The sequence below is a fragment of the Salmo salar genome, chromosome 13 (genome assembly GCF_965601325.2).
Source record: "Salmo salar chromosome 13, fSalSal1, whole genome shotgun sequence".
NCBI lineage: Eukaryota > Metazoa > Chordata > Actinopteri > Salmoniformes > Salmonidae > Salmo > Salmo salar.
This window is the reverse complement of record NC_138303.1, coordinates 45,990,094-46,014,393: the sequence shown is the minus strand read 5'-3', so window position 1 is coordinate 46,014,393 and position 24,300 is coordinate 45,990,094. Positions and strand designations below refer to the sequence as shown.

General features: G+C 41.8%; 1 protein-coding gene across 1 annotated transcript in view; it reads left to right on the top strand.

Moving 5' to 3' along the window:
- Positions 1–24,300, top strand: part of LOC106567001 (sodium channel protein type 8 subunit alpha) — an 87,753-nt gene that overhangs the window by 5,633 nt on the left and 57,820 nt on the right. Inside the window, exons 2-3 of the mRNA XM_014135758.3 lie at positions 810–1,142; positions 21,386–21,504. Coding sequence (XP_013991233.1) covers positions 867–1,142; positions 21,386–21,504 — 395 coding nt within the window. The 5' untranslated portion in view covers positions 810–866. The remainder of the gene's footprint in view (positions 1–809; positions 1,143–21,385; positions 21,505–24,300) is intronic.

Here is a 24,300-nt window from a genome sequence, read left to right as displayed (position 1 = left end):
AGGGTCCATAGGCCTATGTAAACTATATAGTGACTAGGGTGCCATTTGAGATGCAACCAATGATCAAACCTACTTGTCATATCTATCATAGATGAAAGCCATTGACTCATGTTTGTTCCGTCTTTCTACATCTGTAATGTGTTTCAAAAATAGCAGCATCATTATTTGATGTTTTCGTTGGTATTTTTAGTTTGATGATCTCACATTAAAACCCGTATCTCTCGTTCAGTGTTAGTGTCTGGGGGCCCATACCAAATGGTACCCTATTCCCTACATAGTGCAATACTTTGGACTAGGGCCCATAGAACTCTGGTCAAAAGTAGTGCACTTTATAGGTAATAGGGACACATTTGGGACACACCCTCTGTTCTTTTCTTCTTCTGTCAAGACTAGACTGTACTGGTCCATTTCTGTGACGGCTCTGCTGTGACAGAACTAGAAAGACCTTCTCTTGCTCTGAGGCTCTTCCTTACTGTAGACAAACAGGGAGACTGTATCTGCATCCAAAATGGCACTCTATCCCTTATATAGTGCACTACTTTTGACCAGGGCCCATAGTGCATGCATAAAAAGAGTTACACTGAGTAATAATAATGATAATACTTCCAGTTCATACAGATACATCTTGCTGTTATGATAATTCATGTATGACATTTACAAAAAATATACACAATTATTCAAAGCATTTAATATTTTATGCCTTTTATTTTCAAGAAAAACACATCAAAAACTCAAGGGCCTCAACTACTCTCTTGGCTCAATTGTTCTTCTTTCTCCTCCTCTCTACTCTCCCTCTTTGGCCCCCCCAGAGCTGGTTACAGTGGATGGTACAATACTTGACGACCAAGTAGCTGCAGGATGAAAACATGGCTGCACCCCTTATGGCACCACCAGGACCTGACAGCTTCAAGTATTTTACCGCGGAATCATTGGCTAACATCGAGCTCCGGATCAACGAGGAGAAGAACAAACCGCCGCCCAAGCAGGACAGCAGTCACCGTGACGACGACGATGACAACAAACCCAAGCCCAACAGCGACCTGGAGGCTGGGCGGAATCTGCCCTTCATCTATGGCGACATCCCTAGTGGAATGGTGGCGACACCACTGGAGGATTTGGACCCCTTTTACCAGGCTCAGAAAGTAAGTAAGAAACACACCTCCTCCATATCCCCTTCTCCATCACACACACACACACACACACACACACACACACACACACACACACACACACACACACACACACACACACACACCACACACACACACACACACACACACACACACACACACACACACACACCCCTTCTTGCCCTTGCCTTTTCTCAACACCTTACATCAAAGATACAGTGCCTTCTGAAAGTATTCAGACCCCTTGACTTTTTCCACATTTTACGTTACGTTACAGCCTTATTCTAAAATTAATTAAATCGTTTTTTTCTTTCATCAATCTACACACAACACCCCATAATGAACAAAAACAGGTTTTTAGAAATTTTTCGCAAATGTATAAAAAAACTAAAATACCTTATTTACATAAGTATTTAGACCTTTTGCTGTCAATCAATCAAATGTATTTATAAAGCCCTTCTTACATCAGCTGATGTCACAAAGTGCTGTACAGAAACCCAGCCTAAAACCCCAAACAGCAAGCAATGCAGGTGTAGAAGCACAGTGGCTTGGAAAAACTCCCTAGAAAGGCCGGAACCTAGGAAGAAACCTAGAGAGGAACCAGGCTATGAGGGGTGGCCAGTCCTCTTCTGGCTGTGCCGGGTGGAGATTATAACAGAACATGGCCAAGATGTTCAAATGTTCATAGATGACCAGCAGGGTCAGATAATAATAATCACAGTGGTTGTTGAGGGTGCAACAGGTCAGCACCTCAGGAGTAAATGTCAGTGGCTTTTCATAGCAGATCATTCAGAGTATCTCTACCGCACCTGCTGTCTCTAGAGAGTTTAAAACAGCAGGTCTGGGACAAGGTAGCATGTCCAGTGAACAGGTCAGGGTTCCAGAGCCGCAGGCAGAACAGTTGGAACTGGAGCAGCAGCACGACCAGGTGGACTGGGGACAGCAAGGAGTCATCAGGCCAGGTTGTCCTGGGGCATGGTCCTAGGGCTCAGGTCCTCCAAGAGAAAGAGAGAAAGAGAAAGAGAGCGAGAGAGAGCAAGAGAGAGAAAAAGAGAGAGAATCAGAGAAAAAAGAGAGAGATTTAGAGCGAGCATACTTAAATTACCACAGGACACCGGATAAGGCAGGAGAAATACTCCAGATAAAACAGACTGACCCTAGCCCCCCGACACATAAATGTTGCAGCATAAATACTGGAGGCTGAGACAGGAGGGGTCGGGAGACACTGTGGCCCCGTCCGACGATACCCCCGGACAGGGCCAAACAGGCAGGATATAACCCCGCCCACTTTGCCAAAGCACAGCCCCCAAACCACTAGAGGGATATCTCCAACCACCAACTTACTATCCTGAGACAAGGCAGAGTATAGCCCACGAAGACCTCCCCCACTGCACGAACCCAAGGGGGGGGGCGCCAACCCACTCAAGTGACGCACCCCTCCTAGGGACAGCATGGAAGAGTGCCAGTGACTCAGCCCCCGTAATAGGGTTTGAGGCAGAGAATCCCAGTGGAGAGAGGGGAACCGGCCAGGCAGAGACGGCAAGGGCGGTTCGTTGCTCCAGTGCCTTTCCGTTCACCTCCACACTCCTGGGCGAGACTACACTCAATCATAGGACCCACTGAAGAGATGAGTCTTCAATAAAGACTTAAAGGTTGAGACCGAGTCTGCGTCTCTCACATGGGTAGGCAGACCATTCCATAAAAATGGAGCTCTATAGGAGAAAGCCCTGCCTCCAGCTGTTTGCTTCGAAATTCTAGGGACAGTAAGGAAATCAGCCCTAGCCTTAACGGGAAACCAGTGTAAAGAGGCTAGCACTGGAGTACAGTGGAGTACTGGAGTACACTGGAATAATATGATCACATTGTTTGGTTCTTGTCAAGATTCTAGCAGCCGTGAGACTCTAAATTGAGCTTAGGTGCATCCTGTTTCCATTGATCATCCCTGTGGTAAATTCAATTGATTGGACATGATTTGGAACACAGATGTCTATATAAGGTCGCACCGTTGACAGTGCATGTCCGAGAAAAAAACAGGCCATGAGGTCGAACGAATTGTCCGTAGAGCTCCGAGACAGGATTGTGTGGAGGCACAGATCTGGGGAAGGGTACCAACAAATTTCTACAGCACGGAAGGTCCCTAAGAACACAGTGGCCTCCATCATTCTTAAATGGAAGAAGTTTGGAACCACCAAGACTCTTCCTAGAGCTGGCCGCCTGGCCAAACTGAGCAATCAGGGGAGAAGGGCCTTGGTCAGGAAGATGACCAAGAACCCGATGGTCACTCTGACAGAGCTCCAAAGTTCCTCTGTGGAGATGGGAGAACCTTCCAGAAGGACAACCATTCCCGCATCACTCCACCAATCAGGCCTTTATGGTAGAGTGGACAGACGGAAGCCACTCCTCAGTAAAAGGCACATGAACGCCCACTTGGAGTTTGCCAAAAAGGCACCTAAAGACTCTCAGACCATGAGAAACAAGATTCTCTGATCTGATGAAACCAAGATTAAACTATTTTGCCTGAATGCCAAGTGTCTAGTCTGGAGGAAACCTGGTACCATCTCTACAGTGAAGCATGGTGGCGGCAGCATCAGGCTGTGGGGATGTTTTTCAGTGGCAGGGACTGGAAGACTAGTCAGGATTGAGGAAAGGATGAACGAAGCAAAGTACAGAAAGATCCTTGATGAAAACCTGCTCCAGGGTTCTCAGGACCTCAGACTGGGCAAACTTACACCTTCCAACAGGACGATGACCCTAAGCACACAGCCAAGACAACGCAGGAGGGATTTCAGGACAAGTCTCTGAATGTCCTTGAGTGCACCAGCCAGAGCCCGGAATTGAACCCGATCGAACATCTCTGAAGAGACCTGAAAATAGCTGTGCAGCAACGCTCCCCATCCAACCTGACAGAGCTTGACAGAATCTGCAGAGAAGAATAGGAGAAACTCCCCAAATACAGATGTGCCAAGATTATAGCATTATACCCAAGACTCAAGGCTGTAATCGCTGCCAAAGGTGCTTCAACAAAGTACTGAGTAAACGGTATGAATACTTATGTAAATGTCTATTTCCATTTATTTTCTTTGCAAAAATGTCTAATAACCTGGTTTTGCTTCGTCATTATGGGGTATTGTGTGTAGATTGATGAGGGGGAAAAAACTATTGAATCAATTTTAGAATAAGGCTGTAATGTAACAAAATGTGGAAGAAGTCAAGGGGTCTGAATATTTTCCCGAAGGCACTGTAGGTTAGTGGAATAAGGGCTGTCATTTAACTAAGATAGTAAGCAACATGACTCAGGTCCTGTCCTGTGTAGAATGAGTCAGCTTCTGTGCAGGTTCAGCATTGTCAATGAGTTTTAACCTTATTCAGTTGGTTTAGAGGACAGGATTCCTGTCATCGATGGCTTGGTGGTTTTGACAGTTTGATGTCAGTATAGATATTTGATGCATATTTAATAAATGATTTTCACGTAAATGCGGTAAAGATCTCATCCTCAAAATACTGACATGTTGTCCAGTTGAGATATGTAATTAAACCACATAAAGGGGTTGTTCAGTCACATGATATACTGTAGCTGACAAATGTGTCAGCTACAGTATATCATGTGACTGAACAACCCCTTTAAGTCCCACTGTAAGTCCCACTTTGTATATATTATTATTCAATTCCCGATATAATAAACCCATGACACAAAAGATCATGTCATCGTGTACAGGAGTTACTTTTTGGCTCGTGATTGGTCTGTGTACAGTAGCTACTAGGGGTGTAACGGTACACGTATTCGTATCGAACTGATCGGTACACGGATCACGGTTCGATCCGCACTGAACCCGAATAAATACATAGAAACTCAAGGGCCTCAACAATAGGTCAGCCTAGAAAATGATATGTACAGTTGAAGTTGGAAGTTTACATATACTTAGGTTAAAACTCTTTTTTTCAACCACTCCACAAATTTCTTCTTAACAACCTATAGTTTTGGCAAGTCGGTTAGGACATCTACTTTGTGCATGACACAAGTCATTTTCCAACAATTGTTTACAGACAGATTATTTCACTTATAATTCACTCTATCACAATTCCAGTGGGTCAGAAGTTTACATACACTAAGTTGACTGTGCCTTTAAACAGCTTGGAAAATGCCAGAAAATGTCATGCTTTAGAAGCTTCTGATAGGCTAATTGACATCATTTGAGTCAATTGGAGGTGTACCTGTGGATGTATTTCAAGGCCTACCTTCAAACTCAGTGCCTCTTTGCTTGACATCATGGGAAAATCAAAAGAAATCAGCCAAGACCTCAGGAAAAAAATTGTAGACCTCCACAAGTCTGGTTCATCCTCGGGAGCAATTTCCAAACGCCTGAAGGTACCACGTTCATCTGTACAAACAATAGTACGCACGTATAAACACCATGGGACCACGCAGCCGTCATACTGCTCAGGAAGGAGACGTGTTCTGTCTCCTAGAGATGAACGTACTTTGTGGCGAAAAGTGCAAATCAATCCCAGAACAACAGCAAAGGACCTTGTGAAGATGCTGGAGGAAACAGGTACAAAAGTATCTATATCCACAGTAAAACGAGTCCTATATCGACATAACCGAAAGGCTGCTCAACAAGGAAGAAGCCACTGCTCCAAAACCGCCATAAAAAAGCCAGATTACGGTTTGCAACTGCACATGGGGACAAAGATCGTACTTTTTGGAGAAAAATAGATGGCATCATGAGGAGAAGGAAAATAATGTGGATATATTGAAGCAACATCTCAAGACATCAGTCAGGAAGTTAAAGCTTGGTCACAAATGGGTCTTCCAAATGGACAATGACCCCAAGCATACTTCCAAAGTTGTGGCAAAATGGCTTAAGCACAACAAAGTTAAGGTATTGGAGTGGCCATCACAAAGCCCTGACCTCAATCCTATAGAAAATTTGTGAGCAGAGCTGAACTAGCATGTGCGAGTAAGGAGGCCTACAAACCTGACTCAGTTACACCAGCACTGTCAGGAGGAATGGGACAAAATTCACCCAATTTATTGTGGGAAGCTTGTAGAAGGCTACCCAAAACGTTTGACCCAAGTTAAACAATTTAAAGGCAATGCTACCAAATACTAATTGAGTGTATGTAAACTTCTGACCCACTGGGAAAGTGATGAAAGAAATAAAAGCTGAAATAAATAATTATTTCTACTATTATTGTGACATTCCACATTCTTAAAATAAAGTGGTGATCCTAACCGACCTAGACAGGGAATTTTTTACTAAGATTAAATTTCAGTAATTGTGAAAAACTGAGTTTAAATGTATTTGGCTAAGGTGTATGTAAACTTCCAACTTCAACTGTACCTATCTACAGGCTATGGCTTTGCTGCGTTGTATGTCTCTTGAGTAAATCTGAGCGGATGTTTTTTAGGCTATTCTGTTAAAACAACTACAGCATATGCGCAAGTTGTAATCAAATGTATCATGTTAATTGGCGCATTTCAAACTATTTGTGAGGCGCAGCCGGGAACTATGTCTGAACGTTGGTGAGTGGTGGGGACGATAAACCAGAATCGGAGGATTCTCCATCATCCTTTAAATCTTCAGTTTGGGAACATTTGGCTTCCCATTAGATTACAACGATGTTGGATAGAGAGTTGTGGATAAAACGTTAACAGTATGTTGCCACAGTCAATGAGAATATCCTATGCAGCTGCCAACACCTCATATGTGGACACATTTACTCCAACATCACCCCAGTATACCGGAGCAAGATGGAAAAGCAAAGAAACAACACCACAACATTGTATCCCCTCTGCATTCAAGCAGCCCTTGGCAGCTGATTCTGATAGGGTCAAAGAAATTACAAAAGCGATAGGTAGGCTATGTTTATATATATTTTTTTACAGTCTTTGGTTTATAGCTGCGGATATGCGCCCATTCTCGGTGGTTGAGAATAGCGCGTTTCAACAACTCGTGAAAGTACTTTACGAACATCCCTCTTGCACCCATTTCAGCAAACAGGTAGTACCCACAAACCAAAGCATACGTTTTCAATGAATTGGCCAAAGCACCCTGCACTTACTTAACAGTGACAGCCCATCCCATTACCCCGGAGTGGGAGATGTACTGTGCTACAGACACGCTCATGGTGCATTCGAAACCAAGTGGGAAGTGGGAATTTACCACATATGACTGGTAAAAATCCACTTGAACGGCCTTAAAACTGGTAATTACTAGTGGGAAACTCGTCTATCATCCTGAGCACCCACTTCTCCCACATGGTGACCTCTGACGTCACCTACTAAGGAAATGGTTTCTATAACAGCATTTTTGGCAGTTAAATGCAATTATGTATAAAAAGCAATCTATGAATGTGGTTTTTGAACTTTATAATTTGTTTACAATCATGATAGCTGTACTTATAGTTTATGGTTGACACAGCTTCTTGGGCGTTAGCCAATTGACGGTTCTCAACGAGTTCAAATCACATGAATGTATCCAACTTGTATTTACAACTTCACAACTGGCATCTCCCACATGGTTATTAACGTAGAATCAGGATGGCAACTTGAGAGGCCCAACATAACAACCTGGTCACAACAGAAAATGTCATGAACATCGTGAATGCTGAACATTGTGAATTGCATTTCATTTTCCTGCTGTACCAAAATGTGACCTCAAAACCACATTACCTACTGAATCGTGGGTTTTGTGAACCGCTACAGCCCTAAAAGCTACATACAGTGTAACGGCTGTCGTAGAGAAGGGACCAACTCAAAATACTGAAGCAAAATAACAAAGAGAAAAAACGACAGCGCACAGTTCTGTCAGGTACAGAGACTAAACAGAAAATAACTGCCCACAAACACAGGTGAAAAAAAACCCTACTTAAGTATGATCTCCAATTAGAGACAACGAGGACCAGCTGCCTCCAATTGGAGATCATCCCCCCCAAAAAACATAGAAATAGAAACCTAGAACTTAAACCTAGAAATACAAAACATAGAAAAACACAAAACACCCCCTGTCACGCCCTGACCTACTCTACCAAAGAAAATCACATTTACTATGGTCAGGACGTGACATACAGTATATGTTTTATTATTATTATTATTATGCTGTACAATGCCCTGTCCCTGCTGTCCCCAAGGCATTAAAGGTTTAGTGTGCTTGATTACTCTAGAATACTGTAGTTGTTGAGGTTCAGTTGTTGTTCCTGTTTGTCTCCCCCATCTATCCTTTTCCCTCTTCTCTATGTCCACCTCTCTCTCCCTCCCTCTCCCCAATGGCTCAGAGGGCTACGGGGAAAAGGTTAATGGCAGACACTGTTAGTTGAAACACTGACGTTTCAGATGACTTTTCTAATTGTTTGAAAATGTATTCCTGCAGAAGAAATAAGGCAAAGGAAACGAGCAGAAATGCATTAGCTAGCTGACTTAAACAAGCAGTGCGGACAGTGTGTTTTGTGATGCATGTTGCATTGTTGGTGTGTTTTTTATTTGAACTTTATTTAACTAGGCAAGTCAGTTATGAACAAATTCTTAATTTCAATGACGGCCTAGGAACAGTGGGTTAACTGCCTTGTTCAGGGGCAGAATGACAGATTTCTACCTTGTCGGCTCAGGGATTCGATCTTGCAACCTTTCGGTTACTAGTCCAACACTCTAACCACTAGGCTACCTGCCACTCCAAGTGTAAGTATGACCTTGAAAATGGTTTTTGTCATCATGCATGTTGATATAGGCTCGATATTTCTAAGAGTGTAGCTGTAAAAGAGACAAGGGGGTCCCATCCTCCTCTCTCATCATGAATATCTTCTACTGTACCTAAATGATAATGGAGAAAAACTGTATAAGTCAATAGAGGTGAGGTCACAAGAGCGACAGTAGCACCTATTGATGTTATGATTTTTGTCTGCACCTTGTCTCATGTTGGTTGAAGTGCTGTCTACTTCCCTCCTTCGTCAGTCTTAAAACCTGTTGGGGCTACAGGTTAGCAATGAACCCCGAGCCGGGATTGCTAACAAGGCTGGAAATTCAAAACATCAAAAATCTAATAATTTCAATTTCTCAAACAATCAACTATTTTACACAATTTAAATGATAAACATCTCCTTAATCTAACCACATTGTTCGATTTTCAAAGAGGCTTTACGGCAAAAGCATAAAGTTAGATTATGTTAGGACAGTACATAGCCACAAAAGTACAAACATCCATTTTCAATTCAAGGTCAGGCGTCACCAAAAGCAGAAACCAGCTTGAATTATGCACTAACTTTTGTCAATTTCCATCAGATGACACTCCTAGGACATTATGTTATACAATACATGCATTTTTTGTTCCATCAAGTTCATATTTATATCCAAAAACAGCATTTTACAGTAGCGTGAAATTCAGATTTTTTTCTTCTCTGAAATGCTTCCGGTGAACATAACAAAATTACTATTCGAAAACATTGGTAAATTATAATATTGTCATTCAAAGAATAATATATTATCATCTCGTAATTGCTACCGAATGGCCAGATCTCAAAATAACTTTACTGGGAAATCACATTTTGCAATAAACGGGGTGCTATGCTAAGAACAACAGGCTATGCTATACAGTTAGCATCATCTAAAATCGATAATAACATTGTAAATATCCCCTTACCTTTGATTATCTCCATCAGAAGGCAGGCATCCCAGGTCCGGAAGGCATCCCAGGTCCGGAACAAATGTGGTTTCTTTTGACAAAGTTCATAATTTATGTCCAAATAACACCAAGTACTTAGCGTTCATTATGCTCCCACAAAACGTGGTGGGGGGACTGTAAAATCAAGCCGAAAAGCTAAAAAAACCTAGTAAATAATCTATTTATGTTCGTTCAAACATGTCAAATGTTGTTTAGCATTAATCTTTTGGTCCATTTTTAACGTTAAACATCAGTAATATTTTCACACAACCTATCCTATGACAAAACTCACGTTTCTCAGATTTATGCGCAGGCACAAAAAAATGAAGTGATGACATGTCAACTTCCTTGGATTCTAATTTGCTCTCTGTTTATCATAGACGCTTCAAACAACTTTATAAAGATCGTTGACATCTAGTGGAAGCCGTAGGTGTTGCGAAATGAATCCTTTCTCACTATGGTATCTATAAAACAATGACACTAAATAGTACAGTCACAAAATTCACATTTTTTTTAAATCTATTTTTCACAGGTTTTTGCCTGCAATATGAGTTTTGTTATACTTACAGACACCATTCAAACTGTTTTAGAAAATTCAGAGTGTTTTCTATCCGAATGTGTTAATAATATGCATATCCTAGCTTCTGAGTTGGTGTAGGAGGCAGTTAAAAATGGGCACATATTTTTTTCAAAATGTCTCAATACTGCCCCCGAGCCCCAACAGGTTTTAACTATGTCGATATAAATGTAAAATGGCTCCTGACTATTTTAGATCATAATGAATGATATTACATTGACGGGGGGATCCTAGAGCAGCATTCATATGCTAAGACCCTTCATAAATACAGCCCCTGATCTTGGGTCTTTAGCCAGGGCTCTACATTTTAAAAAGTAATTGGTAGCGCTGGTGCTACCAACATAAAAAAGTTAGGAGCATAACATACACTTTAGGAGCACCAGATAAGCAGAGTTTGTAAATTGATTGAGATAAAGCTTATATTGGGCCTATAGGAATTTTATCTACTTTTAAAGCACATGCTTGCGCCCTAAAAAGTAATAACCCTTTAAATACATTGTTTATTATAAAAAGCTAAAACGTTAATAGAAATACCTGTCATTGAAATTACAAAGTAATTTGTGGAATAGGTTTCTACTATTTTCCTATTGAGATGCATTACATTGAAAATGTAACACTGTCTCTATAAGAACATCAATGTTGTGAGTGACAACATGCAAGAGATCAGTCATTCATTCTTTAATTACTATGAGTGGGGTACCATCTCACAGCAAGAACTGGCAAATCTGGTGGAGTCATTGATCTCCTGATGAAGCTATCCCTTTTCCTTTCTTTCTGTGCTCCCAAATGATCGGATACACTGGTAAAGTTACCATGTTATTAGCTTGATAGTTATTAGCTTATTAACTGAATAAGGTGTAAACAAATCGTTAGCCCGCAAGTAGTTTTACAACGGTCCGCGACTTGGTTTATGAATGTAAAAATCGCCAATGCTTGACAGTAACAAAAAACATAGCGCCGGTAATATGGGTCATATATTTTGTTTGGGCTAGAAACCATCCGTTTTCTCTCTACTAATTAGGGCTGGGAATTTCCAGGGACATCATGATACAAATTATTATCTTCATACTTATGTGCCAATATGATATGTATTGCAATTCTCACGATTCTATACATATTGCGATACGATACTGCCATTTTATTGTGATTCGATGTTCCAAACAAATTGCTCGAATCGCTTATCAGCTGCAGAAGGACAATGGAGAACCATGAGAAAACGCGTTTTGATCAATCATGGTAACAAAAGTGCTGACAACATGTTGGTTCACCATTTAAAAAGAAGATTATGGCGAAGGAGAAATACCAGATTTTTGGGGCAGGTACAGCCGACTAGCGCCAACATCGTTCTCCCAAATAAATATTCTAGGTCTTACAGCTAAATCTTTAGGAGCATATGCGACCAAAATGGTCACACTTTAGAGCCCTGTCTATAGCTAACCTCTATGGAAGTTATTGTCTTGGATGATGTAGAATTATATTAAATTATGTTATAAAGAGCCCGCGTGCTCTAGTATATGTGTGTGTTTCACTTACCTCCCTCTCTCTATGTAGTACACGCTGACAGTTATGTAACAAACAAGTTCAGTGCACAAGAAGGAAATGATGTTCTGATGAGATGTGAAAAACAGACACAGGGCCAGTAGAGGGAAGGTGAGCCAGTTTAGAATCCACCCCCCAGCCACTCTGTTCTTGCCTCTCTCACATGAATGCAGGGAGGAACGAGATCTATGTTTTCCGTCTCTGTCTTAGGCTATGTCTGAAATGCCACCTTTTCCCTACAAAGTGCACTACTTTTGACCAGATCCCTATGGGCCCTGGTCAAATGTAGTGTAATATATACGGGATAGGGTGCTATTTTAGACATAACCTCTGTTTTACAACCACTCTCCCTCCCAGCCTTTTATCAACACCCCTCTCAGCTTTCAGCTAACAGGGGAATCTGATTATGGCCAGCATCAAGTCTTGTGCTAATGCCAAAGGGAACAGATCCTCCTTGGCTAAGATTATAGCATCCCTGTACAGCCATTATGTGAAACCAGTTACTGCTTGAAGGGGCAAAAGCTAATGAAAGGGAAGTCAACCTCCCTAGGCTAAGATTCTTCCATCTCTGTAGCCTATCTACAGTTTCTCAGCTGGAGAGTCGCTTATGGCTCGCGAGAATACTACAGCCATGATGGGAGAACACCATGTTATTGCTAGTAGTCATGAGAGACCGTGTTATTGCTTTGGGGAATAATAAGCAAATGAAGGAAACACACCAACAGCCTGTGTATGGAGGATGGATGGACGGATGTGAGGACAATATATAATGTGGAGGAAGCTGCGAGGATGGGAGGTTGCTTTTGCTTCCCTACTGGTCTGTCTCCCCTCCCCTGACACAGTACTGGCTCTGTTAGAGTGTGTCAAGGCTGAAACTGGGAGTGAGAAGGAAGGGCCGGCCAACGAACAGTCTGGCCGGCTGATGGTTGATGATGCAGCACTCTACCTCAGTCTGCTGTGTGGGGGCTGGGGCTGGGCTATACTGGGACGCCGTTCTGACTATCTGAGAATACTGATGCGTGTGTCCCACTCCCAAATGGCACCCTATTGCCTTTATAGTGCACTACATTTACCAGGGCACATATCGGGAATAGGATGCCATTTGGGGCGCAGGTGAGAATCTTCATTCAAGTGTATCACACCCTCTGTGTGTAGGTTAGTTTGTCAGAACACCAGGTCAGCCAACCTGGATGCGGGCTGGGTTGTGTTAGGCTGGGGCTAGGGCTGACCCATGCTATACTGTCCTGGGTTGAGTTGGGGATGGGCCAGGCTGTGCTAGCTAGATTGTGCTTAGCCTCGATTTCCAAGCTTCCTCACGTCCGTTCTCATCAGCCGAGTGATGAACGAGACTATGCAGTGTGGTAATGCGAGACTAGCTTGTGCCGGGTGTGGAATTTTGTCACTACCAGACCAGTTTAATGGGAGGGAGGCTGGAAAGGAAGGCGAGGGGGGGGGGGGGGGGACAGGGGCGAAATGGAAGACGTGTGCAAGGATGCGTGAAAGAGCGGCATCACTCTCTCTTAGATGCAGCCAAGCCCATGTTATTGAAATGTATTTCGCTGTGAGGAACCTTTGAGGTACACTTAGGCTCAATCCCAATAACTCTCCCCTTAGCCCTCCCCCTAATTTTTTTTGTGTCCCTCGAAAACGGAGCAACTAGTGGTAGGGAGAGATAAATAACTCTATGGAATAGGACATCGCTACAATACTCACTCGCGAACAGCAGAAGCGGCTAGGATAGCCTACCACGCAATTCATTGACGACGTGCCTTGTGTTTTTCACAATGCCTATACTGGCAGCAGTAATAGCTTTCCTTATATTTCTCATGCAAAATGCATACTAACCATATGAGCAACATATACTATATATACAAAAGTATGTGGACACCCCTTCAAATTTGTGGATTCGGCTATTTCAGCCACACCCGTTGCTGACAGGTGTATAATATTGAGCATACACCCATGCAATCTCCATACCTAAACATTTGCAGTAAAATGGCCTAACTGCAGAGCTCAGTGACTTTCAACGTGGCACCGTCATATAATGCCACCTTTCTAACAAGTAAGTTCATCAGATTTCGTCCCTGCTAGAGCTGCTCTAGTCAACTGTAAGTGCTGTTATTGTGCAGTGGAAACGTCTAGGACCAACAACGGCAAGGCCACACAAGCTCACAGAAGGGGACTGCTGAGTCCTGAAGAGCGTAGAGCGTAAAAATCGTCTGTCCTCAATTGCAACAGTCACTACCGAGTTCCAAACTGCCTCTGGAAGCAACGTCAGCACATGAACTGTTTGTCGGGAGCTTCATGAAATTGGTTTCCATGGCCGAAAAGCTGCACACAAGCCTAAGATCACCATGCGCAATGCCAAGCGTCGGCTAGAATGGTGTAAAGCTCGCCGCCATTGGACTCTGGAGCAGTGGAAACGCGTTCTCTGAAGTGATGAATCACGCTTCACCATCTGGCAGTCCAACGGACAAATCTGGTTTTGGCCAATGCCAGGAGAATGCTACCTGCCTCAATGCATAGTGCCAACTGTAAAGTTTGGTGCTTGGAGGAGGAATAATGGTCTGGGGCTGTTTTTCATGGTTCGGGCTAGGTCCTTTAGTTCCAGTGAAGGGAAATCTTAATGCTACAGCATACAATGACATTCTAGAGTCTTCTGTGCTTCCAACTTTGTGGCAACAGTTTGGGAAGGCCCGTTCCTGTTTCATCATGACAATGCCCCTGTGCACAAAGGTCCATACAGAAATGGTTTGTCGAGATCGGTGTGGAAGAACTTGACTGGCCTGCACAGAGCCCTGACCTCAACTCTATCGAACACCTTTGGGATGAATTGGAATGCAGACTGCGAGCCAATATCAATCAGTGCCCGACCACACTAATATTCCAACATTTACTGGAAAGCCTCCCCAGAAGAGTGGAGGCTGATTGTTCAAAGTAGAGTAGTACTGAATAAGGACATTCCATAATAGCAGTTTGACATGTAACAGTCGCATTTCCTTCACTCAGTCATTTTTTCTGCAATTTCTTGGGGATTAATGATTAACCAGTGGAACCAATAAAAAATTAAAACCACTGTTCTGAACTAATAAACTCATCAAAAAAAGAAACGTTCTCTCACTGTCAACTGCGTTTATTTTCAGCAGACTTAACGTGTAAATATTTATATGAACATAACAAGATTCAACAACTGAGACATAAATTGAACAAGTTCCACTGACATGTGACTAACATAAATTGAATAATGTGTCCCTGAACAAAGGGGGGAGGTCAAAATCAAAAGTAACAGTCAGTATCTGGTGTGGCCATCAGCTGCATTAAGTACTGCAGTGCATCTCCTCCTCATGGACTGCACCAGATTTGCCAGTTCTTGCTGTGAGATGTTACCCCACTCTTCCACCAAGACATCTGCAAGTTCCCAGACATTTCTGGGGGGAAAGGCCCTAGCCCTCACCCTCCGATCCAACAGGTCCCAGACATGCTCAATGGGATTGAGATCCGGGATCTTCGCTGGCCATGGCAGAACACTGACATTCCTGTCTTGCAGGAAATCACGCACAGAATGAGCAGTATGGCTGGTGGCATTGTCATGCTGGAGGGTCATGTCAGGATGAGCCTGCAGGAAGGGTACCACATGAGGGAGGAGGATGTCTTCCCTGTAACGCACAGCGTTAAGATTGCCTGCAATGACAACAAGCTCAGTCCGATGATGCTGTGACACACCTCTCCAGACCATGACGGACCCTCCACCACCAAATCGATCCCGCTCCAGAGTACAGGCCTCGGTGTAACGCTCATTCCTTGAACGATAAACGCGAATCCAATCATCACTCCTGGTAAGACAAAACCGCGACTCGTCAGTGAAGAGCAATTTTTGTCAGTCCAGTCTGGTCCAGCAACGATGGGTTTGTGCCCATAGGCAACATTGTTGAGGTTGATGTCTGGTGAGGACCTGCATTAAAACAGGCCTACAAGCCCTCAGTCCAGCCTCTCTCAGCCTATTGCGGACAGTCTGGGCACTGATGGAGGGATTATTCGTTCCTGGTGTAACTCGGGCAGTTGTTGTTGCCATCCTGTACCTGTCCCGCAGGTGTGATGTTCGGATGTACTGATCCTGTGCAGGTGTTGTTACACTTGGTCTGCCACTGTGAGGACGATCAGCTGTCCATCCTGTCTCCTTGTAGCGCTGTCTTAGGCGTCTCACAGTACAGACATTGCAATTTATTGCCCTGGCCACATCTGCAGTCCTCATGCCTCCTTGCAGCATGCCTAAGGCACGTTCATGCAGATGAGCAGGGACCCTGGGCATCTTTCTTTTGGTGTTTTTCAGAGTCAGTAGAAAGGCCTCTTTAGTGTCCTAAGTTTTCATAACTGTGACCTTGATTGCCTACCGTCTGTAAGCTGTTAGTGTCTTAACGACCGTTCCACAGGTGCATGTTCATTCATTTTTTTTATGGTTCATTGAACAAGCATGGGAAATAGTTACAATGAAGATCTGTGAAGTTATTTGGATTTTTTCGAATTATCTTTGAAAGACAAGGTCCTGAAGTTGCTGAGTTTATTTATACCAAACATTTTAGGGTCCCTACACATATTGGCTACATTGCTATGCATCCATAGGCATACAGGTATTTTTATCCTCCACTACACAATAAGTAAAAATAGTTTGCTAGTTGACATTATTTCAGCTGCATTGCTTGACAGATATCTTCAATCTCTAATGTTAACGATAGAAAGTCAGACTTTTTTATGAACAGCAAGGCAAGCTTACCAAATTGTTTTATTCAATTTTCAGTAACATTAAATGCTTTAGCTACATTCTTTACATCCACTGGGTTTCCCAAGATGGTTTGCTGGTTTGCTCAGGAGTCACTAAAAAATGAATTACAATTCATACAAATGTCAAACACCCATATAGCAAACTAAATGTATAAGTAGCTGGCTAATGTTAGCTAGCAAGATAGCTTGTAAAATAGTGATTTTTGTAAATTAATGACGAAAAATATGCATAATTGTTTGTCTACTTTAATATATTCCTCTTAACGGTCATTTTTTTCATGAATCCTCATGAAGTTATAATGACTTACAATAATCTATTTTCTGTGACAAATGTTTTTTTTAATAGATTAATAGATTTATTTAAACTATTTTCATAATTCCTTATTCATTGTGATAATTTGTGAGTAACCCTTTAAGAGCATCCCGCGAATCCATGCTAGAATTTTTTTATTTATAGCTCAGGTAAAATAGGTCATTCATTTTGAATGGTTTGAGCTAGAGACAAGTGGTTTTCTGCATTGTAAAGGTGCAACCACTGACACAAAGCCATACTCCGTTTGTTTCTATCGATGGCAGAGGCTGTGGTACAGCTAAGCCTAATCAGACTTGCCTGTGCTAATGGTTCTCATAGGCAAAGTAAAATTCTACAAATAACTTTGCTTGTTATGCGCTCCCATCAAATTCTACAAAGGTAACAACATTTCGAAGTGCATCGGACTTGAAACAACAACGATACAGATGTAACCATGTGCTATTCAATCAGTGTTTCCCCTATGTTCATTTATCAGCGGCTGATAGTAAAACATTTAAGTGTAAACTTAAAACCAGACATAAAGTATGTAGAAAAGCTATATATTTTTAAGTAACATAATCTTTGAAAACTAACAATCACCAAAATAGAAACTAGATAGTCAGGGAGAATCTAAAATTATAAAAATATCATGGCATATCGCCCCCAATTGATTTAGTTATTATGTTTGAGTCACTCAGATAGCATAAGAACATGGCATAAGCCATGGCAGAATTGCAGGAATTTAGCTTTAAAACTCCACATTTTCTTTATAGCCCCATGGCAATTGCTGGAAATTACTGTAGCTTTAAAGTAACTGTCCATTGTTTCCAAATTTCTATGAAATACCACAGCTTTTCTGTGTTTGGATGGTGTGGTCGTACCCCAAAAACAGAATGGTGTGGATGTATATCAGTCATTAAAAATATGAATGTGTGTAGACTGCTGATTGATGGAGGATGATATCATTCTCTGAGGAAATAGCATTTTTGAAGCGGTTTGTTTGGCCACACAGGCAGCCCAATTCTGATTTATTTTCTCACTTATTGTTTTTTTGACCAATCAGATCAGCCCTGAAAAAGATTTGATGTGATTGGTCAAAAGACCAATTCGTTTTTTGTCCAATTTATGCTTTGGCCACAAATACGAATATAAGATGAGTCAATGAAATTATTTGGGTATGAGTCAACAAAATACTACATTTTAAAAGTTGGATTTTCACTGGAAAATTACTTTAAAACTTTGTAGACGCCGCCGCCATTTGCAATGCCAACTACCAAAATGTTGTCAACTTAAAATTATGTATTTGCTCAGCTAATTATCAACGTTCCCATAACCCTAACCTTAACCCTAACCTTAACCCATAACCCTAACCCCTAGCCTAGCAAACATTAGCCACCTAGCTAACGTTAGCCGCAACGAATTGCCATTTCTAACATATCAGATGTTCTGCAAATTCGTAACATATTGTATGAATTTGGAAGTTGTAAGATATCATATGAAATGTAATTCGTAACATATCATATGAAATGGATGATGGAGATCCACAAATGAATACATGCCATATGAAACGTAACATATCATACATTAGAGTCCCAAATGTATGTTTACTATGTTACGTCTACCTCTGAGTCCATGTTGCATAGAGAGGACCACAATGGAATTAGGTGAATTAAAAAAACAGAGAGAGGATGCTTGACATATGGAAACTGAGAGAGTGAATGACATAGGGGTGTGGTGGCTGGGTAGCGGATGGATGGATTGATTGATTGAAGAAGAGTTGAATTGAGGATGTAAGCACTAAGCAGCTATCCCGGCTAGTTTAACAGGTTAAATGGCCACTGCTGTCCTTCGGATGCATATCCTGCTGCTTCTGCTGCTGCTGCTGCTACTGCAAACAACCCTCTTCTGCTCTGCCTAGTGCCTGGTGACTGGAGCTACGGTCAATGCTATCAGGAATCCTTGGGACGTCCCAACTCTGACGTTACCCCATTAAAGTTGACATTTAAAATGATATGGGTGGAGGATATTAGGGTTAGATAAGAGTTATGCTTAAGGTTAGGTTAGGGTTTAGGGTAGGGACATTGCAAAGGATTCCAGATAGCACTAACCCTGGAGCTACAGCGTTTGAGCTACTGCTTTCTCTCTCTCTCTCTCTCTCTCTCTCTCTCACTCTATCTCTCTCTCTCTGTCTCCCACCCATCCCCCTCCTCCTCACTCTGACTTTCCTTACCGCTCCTTCGCCACTCTCCTTCCTTCCCTCTGTCCTGCCCCCCTTCTCTCTCTCTACCTAGTCTACTGCTACTGCTGCTGCAGTTGCTTCTAGCCTGCCCAGAGCCTTTCGGTCTGCCTGCCTCTCTCCCTGTTCCTCTGGATAATCAAATTTTCAGTAGCTTTGCAGCAGTTTAGTCATGCATTACAAAAAGGACTCTTGCATGCGGGTGTGTCTGTGTGAGACTGTGTGTTGCTGGTGTGGTGTCTGTGTGTGTGTTTGTGTGCATATCTGTAGTGTGTTTGTTCATAAATGTGTCTCTCCTTACACGTAAGTGCATATGTAGCCCAAGCAACTGCTTCTTTCCACTGTAATGTCGTATTGGTATTCTTGGCATATCTAAATGGCAATTGGTACATGTTCAAGTGTATCACACTATAGCTAGACCTGTGCGGTTGGCTTGTAATGTTCAGAATATATGATAGCATTAATGCCGCTGGCCCGCTATCCTGACCCATATATATATATCAGTCAAAAGTTTGGACACACCTCATTCAACCTTTTCACCTGACCTCAACCCAATTGAAATGGTTTGGGATGAGTTGAACCGCAGAGTGAAGGAAAAGCAGCCAACAAGTGCTCAGCATATGTGGGAACTCCTTCAAGACTGTTGGAAAAGCATTCCAGGTGAAGCTGGTTGAGAGAATGCCAAGAGTGTGCAAAGCTGTCATCAAGGCAAAGGGTGGCTACTTTAAAGAATCTACAATCTAAAATATATTTGGATTTGTTTAAGACTTTTTTGGTTACTACATGATTCCAAATGTGTTATTTCATAGTTTTTATGTCTTCACTATTATTCTACAATGTAGAAAACATTGTAAAAAATTAAGAAAAACCCTTGAATGAGTAGGTGTGTCCAAACTTTTGACTGATACTGTACATACAGTACTGCTCCAGGAGCTAGCACTGTACTGTAGTTAGCACTGTACTGTAGTTAATGACTTACTCAACATCACTCAACCCTGCCTTACATCAGGATCTGATTTGAATTGCAATCAAATTAAGGTCTGATAGCCATGTGACTGAAACAAGTCAAGTCATATGGGTGTGTTTTGATTTCCATCCTGTGTCTTGTACAGTATTATTCCCCATAGCACTTTTCTATAATAACTGTACAATATTTCATACATAACTGTACAGGATGTATACAAAAGTGCATGTTAGAGCATGTCAGCTGAGGATGATATAGTGTGCTCGCAGTATATGGCCTCTCTTTCTTTCTTTCTCTCCTCTCTTCTCGTCTCCTCTCAGTGAAATACTAGATGGGGAGCCCAGTTTCAGGTCTCCCAATGGGGCTGGGACACTCTCCTCTCATCTCCTTTTTTCTGTCTTTGGGCTAAAACACTGGTCCGTGGTCTATGCTCTGCAAGGCGTAATGCAGGGAAGCCTTGTCTTGTTAAAAGCACAAGGGTACATATCACTTTTGCAAATGCACACAGGGTCTCATTAAAGTTTCATGGAAATTGTCATGTTTTATTGAAACAATTATGAGGTTATCTGCTGAAAGAGGTTTGCCAGCCCCTTCCTCCTCCGTCGGTTCCTCTGCTTGCTTCCACTCCTTTCAAAACCACTACAGCCATCAACGGCAGGCAGGGCAGGACACAATGTAGAGGCAGGAGCTGAAACATTACGACAGGACATTTCTCTACACACTGCACATTTCCCGTTATGATTGGGTGACAGGGGCTGATGTGTAAAACCCAGAGATTAGAGGCTGCCTGCCCTGCATCGAGTTTGCTTGGTGGCCATTTTCAGGATGTTGCATAGTACAGTATTTCAAACCTGTAGTTTACCTATGTTGATCTGATGTAAGATAAGGTGGAGAATTAGAAAATGATAGATTTATGCTTTTTGTTAGTCAAAGGTGTTTTTTTTTTTACACAAAACCAACAGTATTTATTCTGGTAGAATAGAATACTAGTATTGGGAATTTTCTGTTCAAATAATAGATGAATATCTATATTATACATACAAGTTTGGAATGATGTATGTTGTAGACTATGTTTTATCTGACATTTTTGTGAGCACAAATGGATGGATGAACCACCTATAGCTATTTTGGGTGTGCATGCCTTAAATTATTACTTCAATATTTCACTTCTCTGTTTCTCTTGATCCCTTTCTCCTTGTTTCTTCTCTCCACAGACATTCATAGTGCTAAACAGAGGGAAGACAATCTTCCGCTTTAGTGCCAACCCTGCCTTGTACATCATAAGTCCTTTTAATCTTTTCAGGCGAATAGCTATAAAAATTTTGATACATTCATATCCTTTCAAATGGTGTCCTACCAGGAGAGACAACAGTCTTACCTGTTCATTTAGAGTATTTACTATGATGTTGCTCCTTCTGTTTCTGCTGCCTGCTGCTATTACTGTTCATATGACTACTGCTTCGGTGTAGGTAGTATAGACTGTATCATGTCATGGGTTGATGTTCAAAATGGCACCCTATTCCCTTTATAGTGCACTATATGGAATAAGCCAGGGTGAAGTTTTTGGACACACAGTCAGCGCTATAGAGTCTGAAAGCTGCAGATATCAGCAATGGCAAGATTGTTAACTACAGTGGGGAAAAATACATGGATATGCTCTTTAAATTTAAGATTAAACCACCAATGAGAATGGGTAAATTCCAAAGTAGATGATCCTTAATCTTGGAAAGATTACATGTATGGTTTTACATTTAATCAATCCTTAACCTGACAACCATAAACCCTCTTACTAAGCCCCCTTGTAGAGGGGCTTCTAAAGTCTTCTACAATGAGGGATTACCTTTTCTTCTTTCCCTTTTTTTGGGAGACTTCTAGTATCTATTAACCCAGGCTAGCACCCAATGATTTCCACAGAAACCTTAGGTAACGTAGACATACCTGGGTTTACGCTTACGGAACTGATCAGAGCAGATTGCTAAATTGGGAGAGGGGAGGAGTGGAGGGCTAGTGTAAGAGTGACTTCGATAAGAATGCAGGTATTAATCCAGTATTATTCAGTTATAATGTATTAAGACTTGTTATGGTAAAGGACCCCCTTATAATGTATTATTTCATCAGGATGACTCTCGGCCATGGAGAAGGGGGAGGGAACTCTGACTAATAATGATGTCACATCCAGTCTTTAGATGTTAGAAGAAGGGATAGCTATTGTCTACCAATATAAGAGGAGGTCAGATGGCTTAGTCCGTACATCCTACATCCATTGATGTATTAAGATGCTGAAAATAGCACTGAAACTGATCTTCATTCGTGATCCTGACCTGGGCACTGACTTATAGACATCATATATTGCTACAGATTCGACAGGTAGACGTATAGACATATCCAGTTACAAAATGTGTGTTTGACCCACAATCCATCCATGCACCCACAAGAGATTGTGCTCGTATACCACAGACAATCTGTTTTGAAGGATTACTTTGAGATTTGAGAGTGAAATTAATATGGGGGTTGCTTTGGTTTTTCAGTGGGGTTGCTGCTATTTTAACAGTCACACAAATCCAGGGCGCAAAGTCATAAAGCTTCTCAGACTAGGAGTGCTGATCTCGTATCAGTTTTAAGTTATAATGAATACAAATATATGGACAGGGAGGACCTGATCCTAGATCAGCACTCATACTGTGAGACGTTTTGTGAATACGGTCCTGATGAGTCTTAGTTATTGAAATCATCCAATGTGTAGGCACTATAAGGCCTACTACTTCAAGGTTAATCCTGTCTTGAGTAGTTTGATCATGTCAGTCACTTCCTAGATTGGACTTCCCACTCAGCACCAATCACAGCCTGCCATGTGGGTCTGCTGACACATTGGGGCTGCATCTCGCTAGTCTAAAGATGTGTCCTCTCCTTGTCTCCTACTGGTCTCTTCTCTTCTCTTTGTCATTAAACCACTAGACAGGTGAGATGTAATTCATTGCTAGGTGGACTCCGTTTTGATTTTCACATGGTCTGTTTTGAGATCAGTGCAGATAAAGGAAAGGAGACATAGAGGAGAGGAAGTCACTTTAGAGTATTGAAATACATCCCTGGTTGCTCTACTGCTGACATTGGCGTTTCCTTCACACAACCACATATTTTTTCCTGTGGTGAAGCCTTGTTAGTCTTGAAAGGTATAGTGCAGTATGGTTCATGGTTACATCCCAAATGGCACCATTATAGTGCACTATGTTTGACCAGGGCCCATAGGGGTCTATAAAGGGAATAGGATGCTGTCCACTCCCACCACCTATACGTTAGATACATATTTCATGGGAAACAATGGTTTTAGAGGGAACCTATATGTGACCTGTGGACACACTTAACCCATTGTACTAGTATTTCAGTTAGTGTTAAGTTCATCTACTATGAACGTCCGTTAGGATATGCTGTTAGCTCGATTTGATGTGTTCATTCTTGCCTTTTGCAGATGTATGAATAGTTCTACAGATGTAGGATCTTAATTTGAGCCAGTTTGCTACAGCAGGAACATTATCCTGCAACAACAGGAAATTATAATTAATGGACATTTTTTTGTAGGGGTTGAAACATTTTTCGTAAGGAAAAATCTAGTCTGAATTTTCAAAATGGAAATTACAAACTTCAGAAGCCTTTTTAATCGTCACATACTCTACAAGTTTTAAATATCCTGCATTGCAGGAAAGTTCTCCTGCAACAGGGTGATCAAATTAAGATCCTAAATCTGTATTTCTAGTAGGTAGTAGTAAGGTTCAGTAGTACTACAGTAGTAGGATATGGGTCATTCTACAGAAGGGGTGCAAAGAATAATACATTTTGGATCCTATTTTTCCAAAACTTTCAGCACACGTCTTCCAATATATAATTTATACTACTCGCACACTTGGTTTGTATTGCATATTTGAAATATTTACCTGAATTCCTTACCGCCCCACAAAATTTGTCGCTACTGAAACATAGTGAAGAAGTAATAGAGAGCCATGCACAGCCACCGCTCAATAGAAATAGGTGTATAAACAATGACTTTGTACTATTTTAATTTAACAATATGTTTGTAATAGCCGTTGGTTGAATTAGACCATACAGTACTGTATCATGATGTAAATAAATGTCC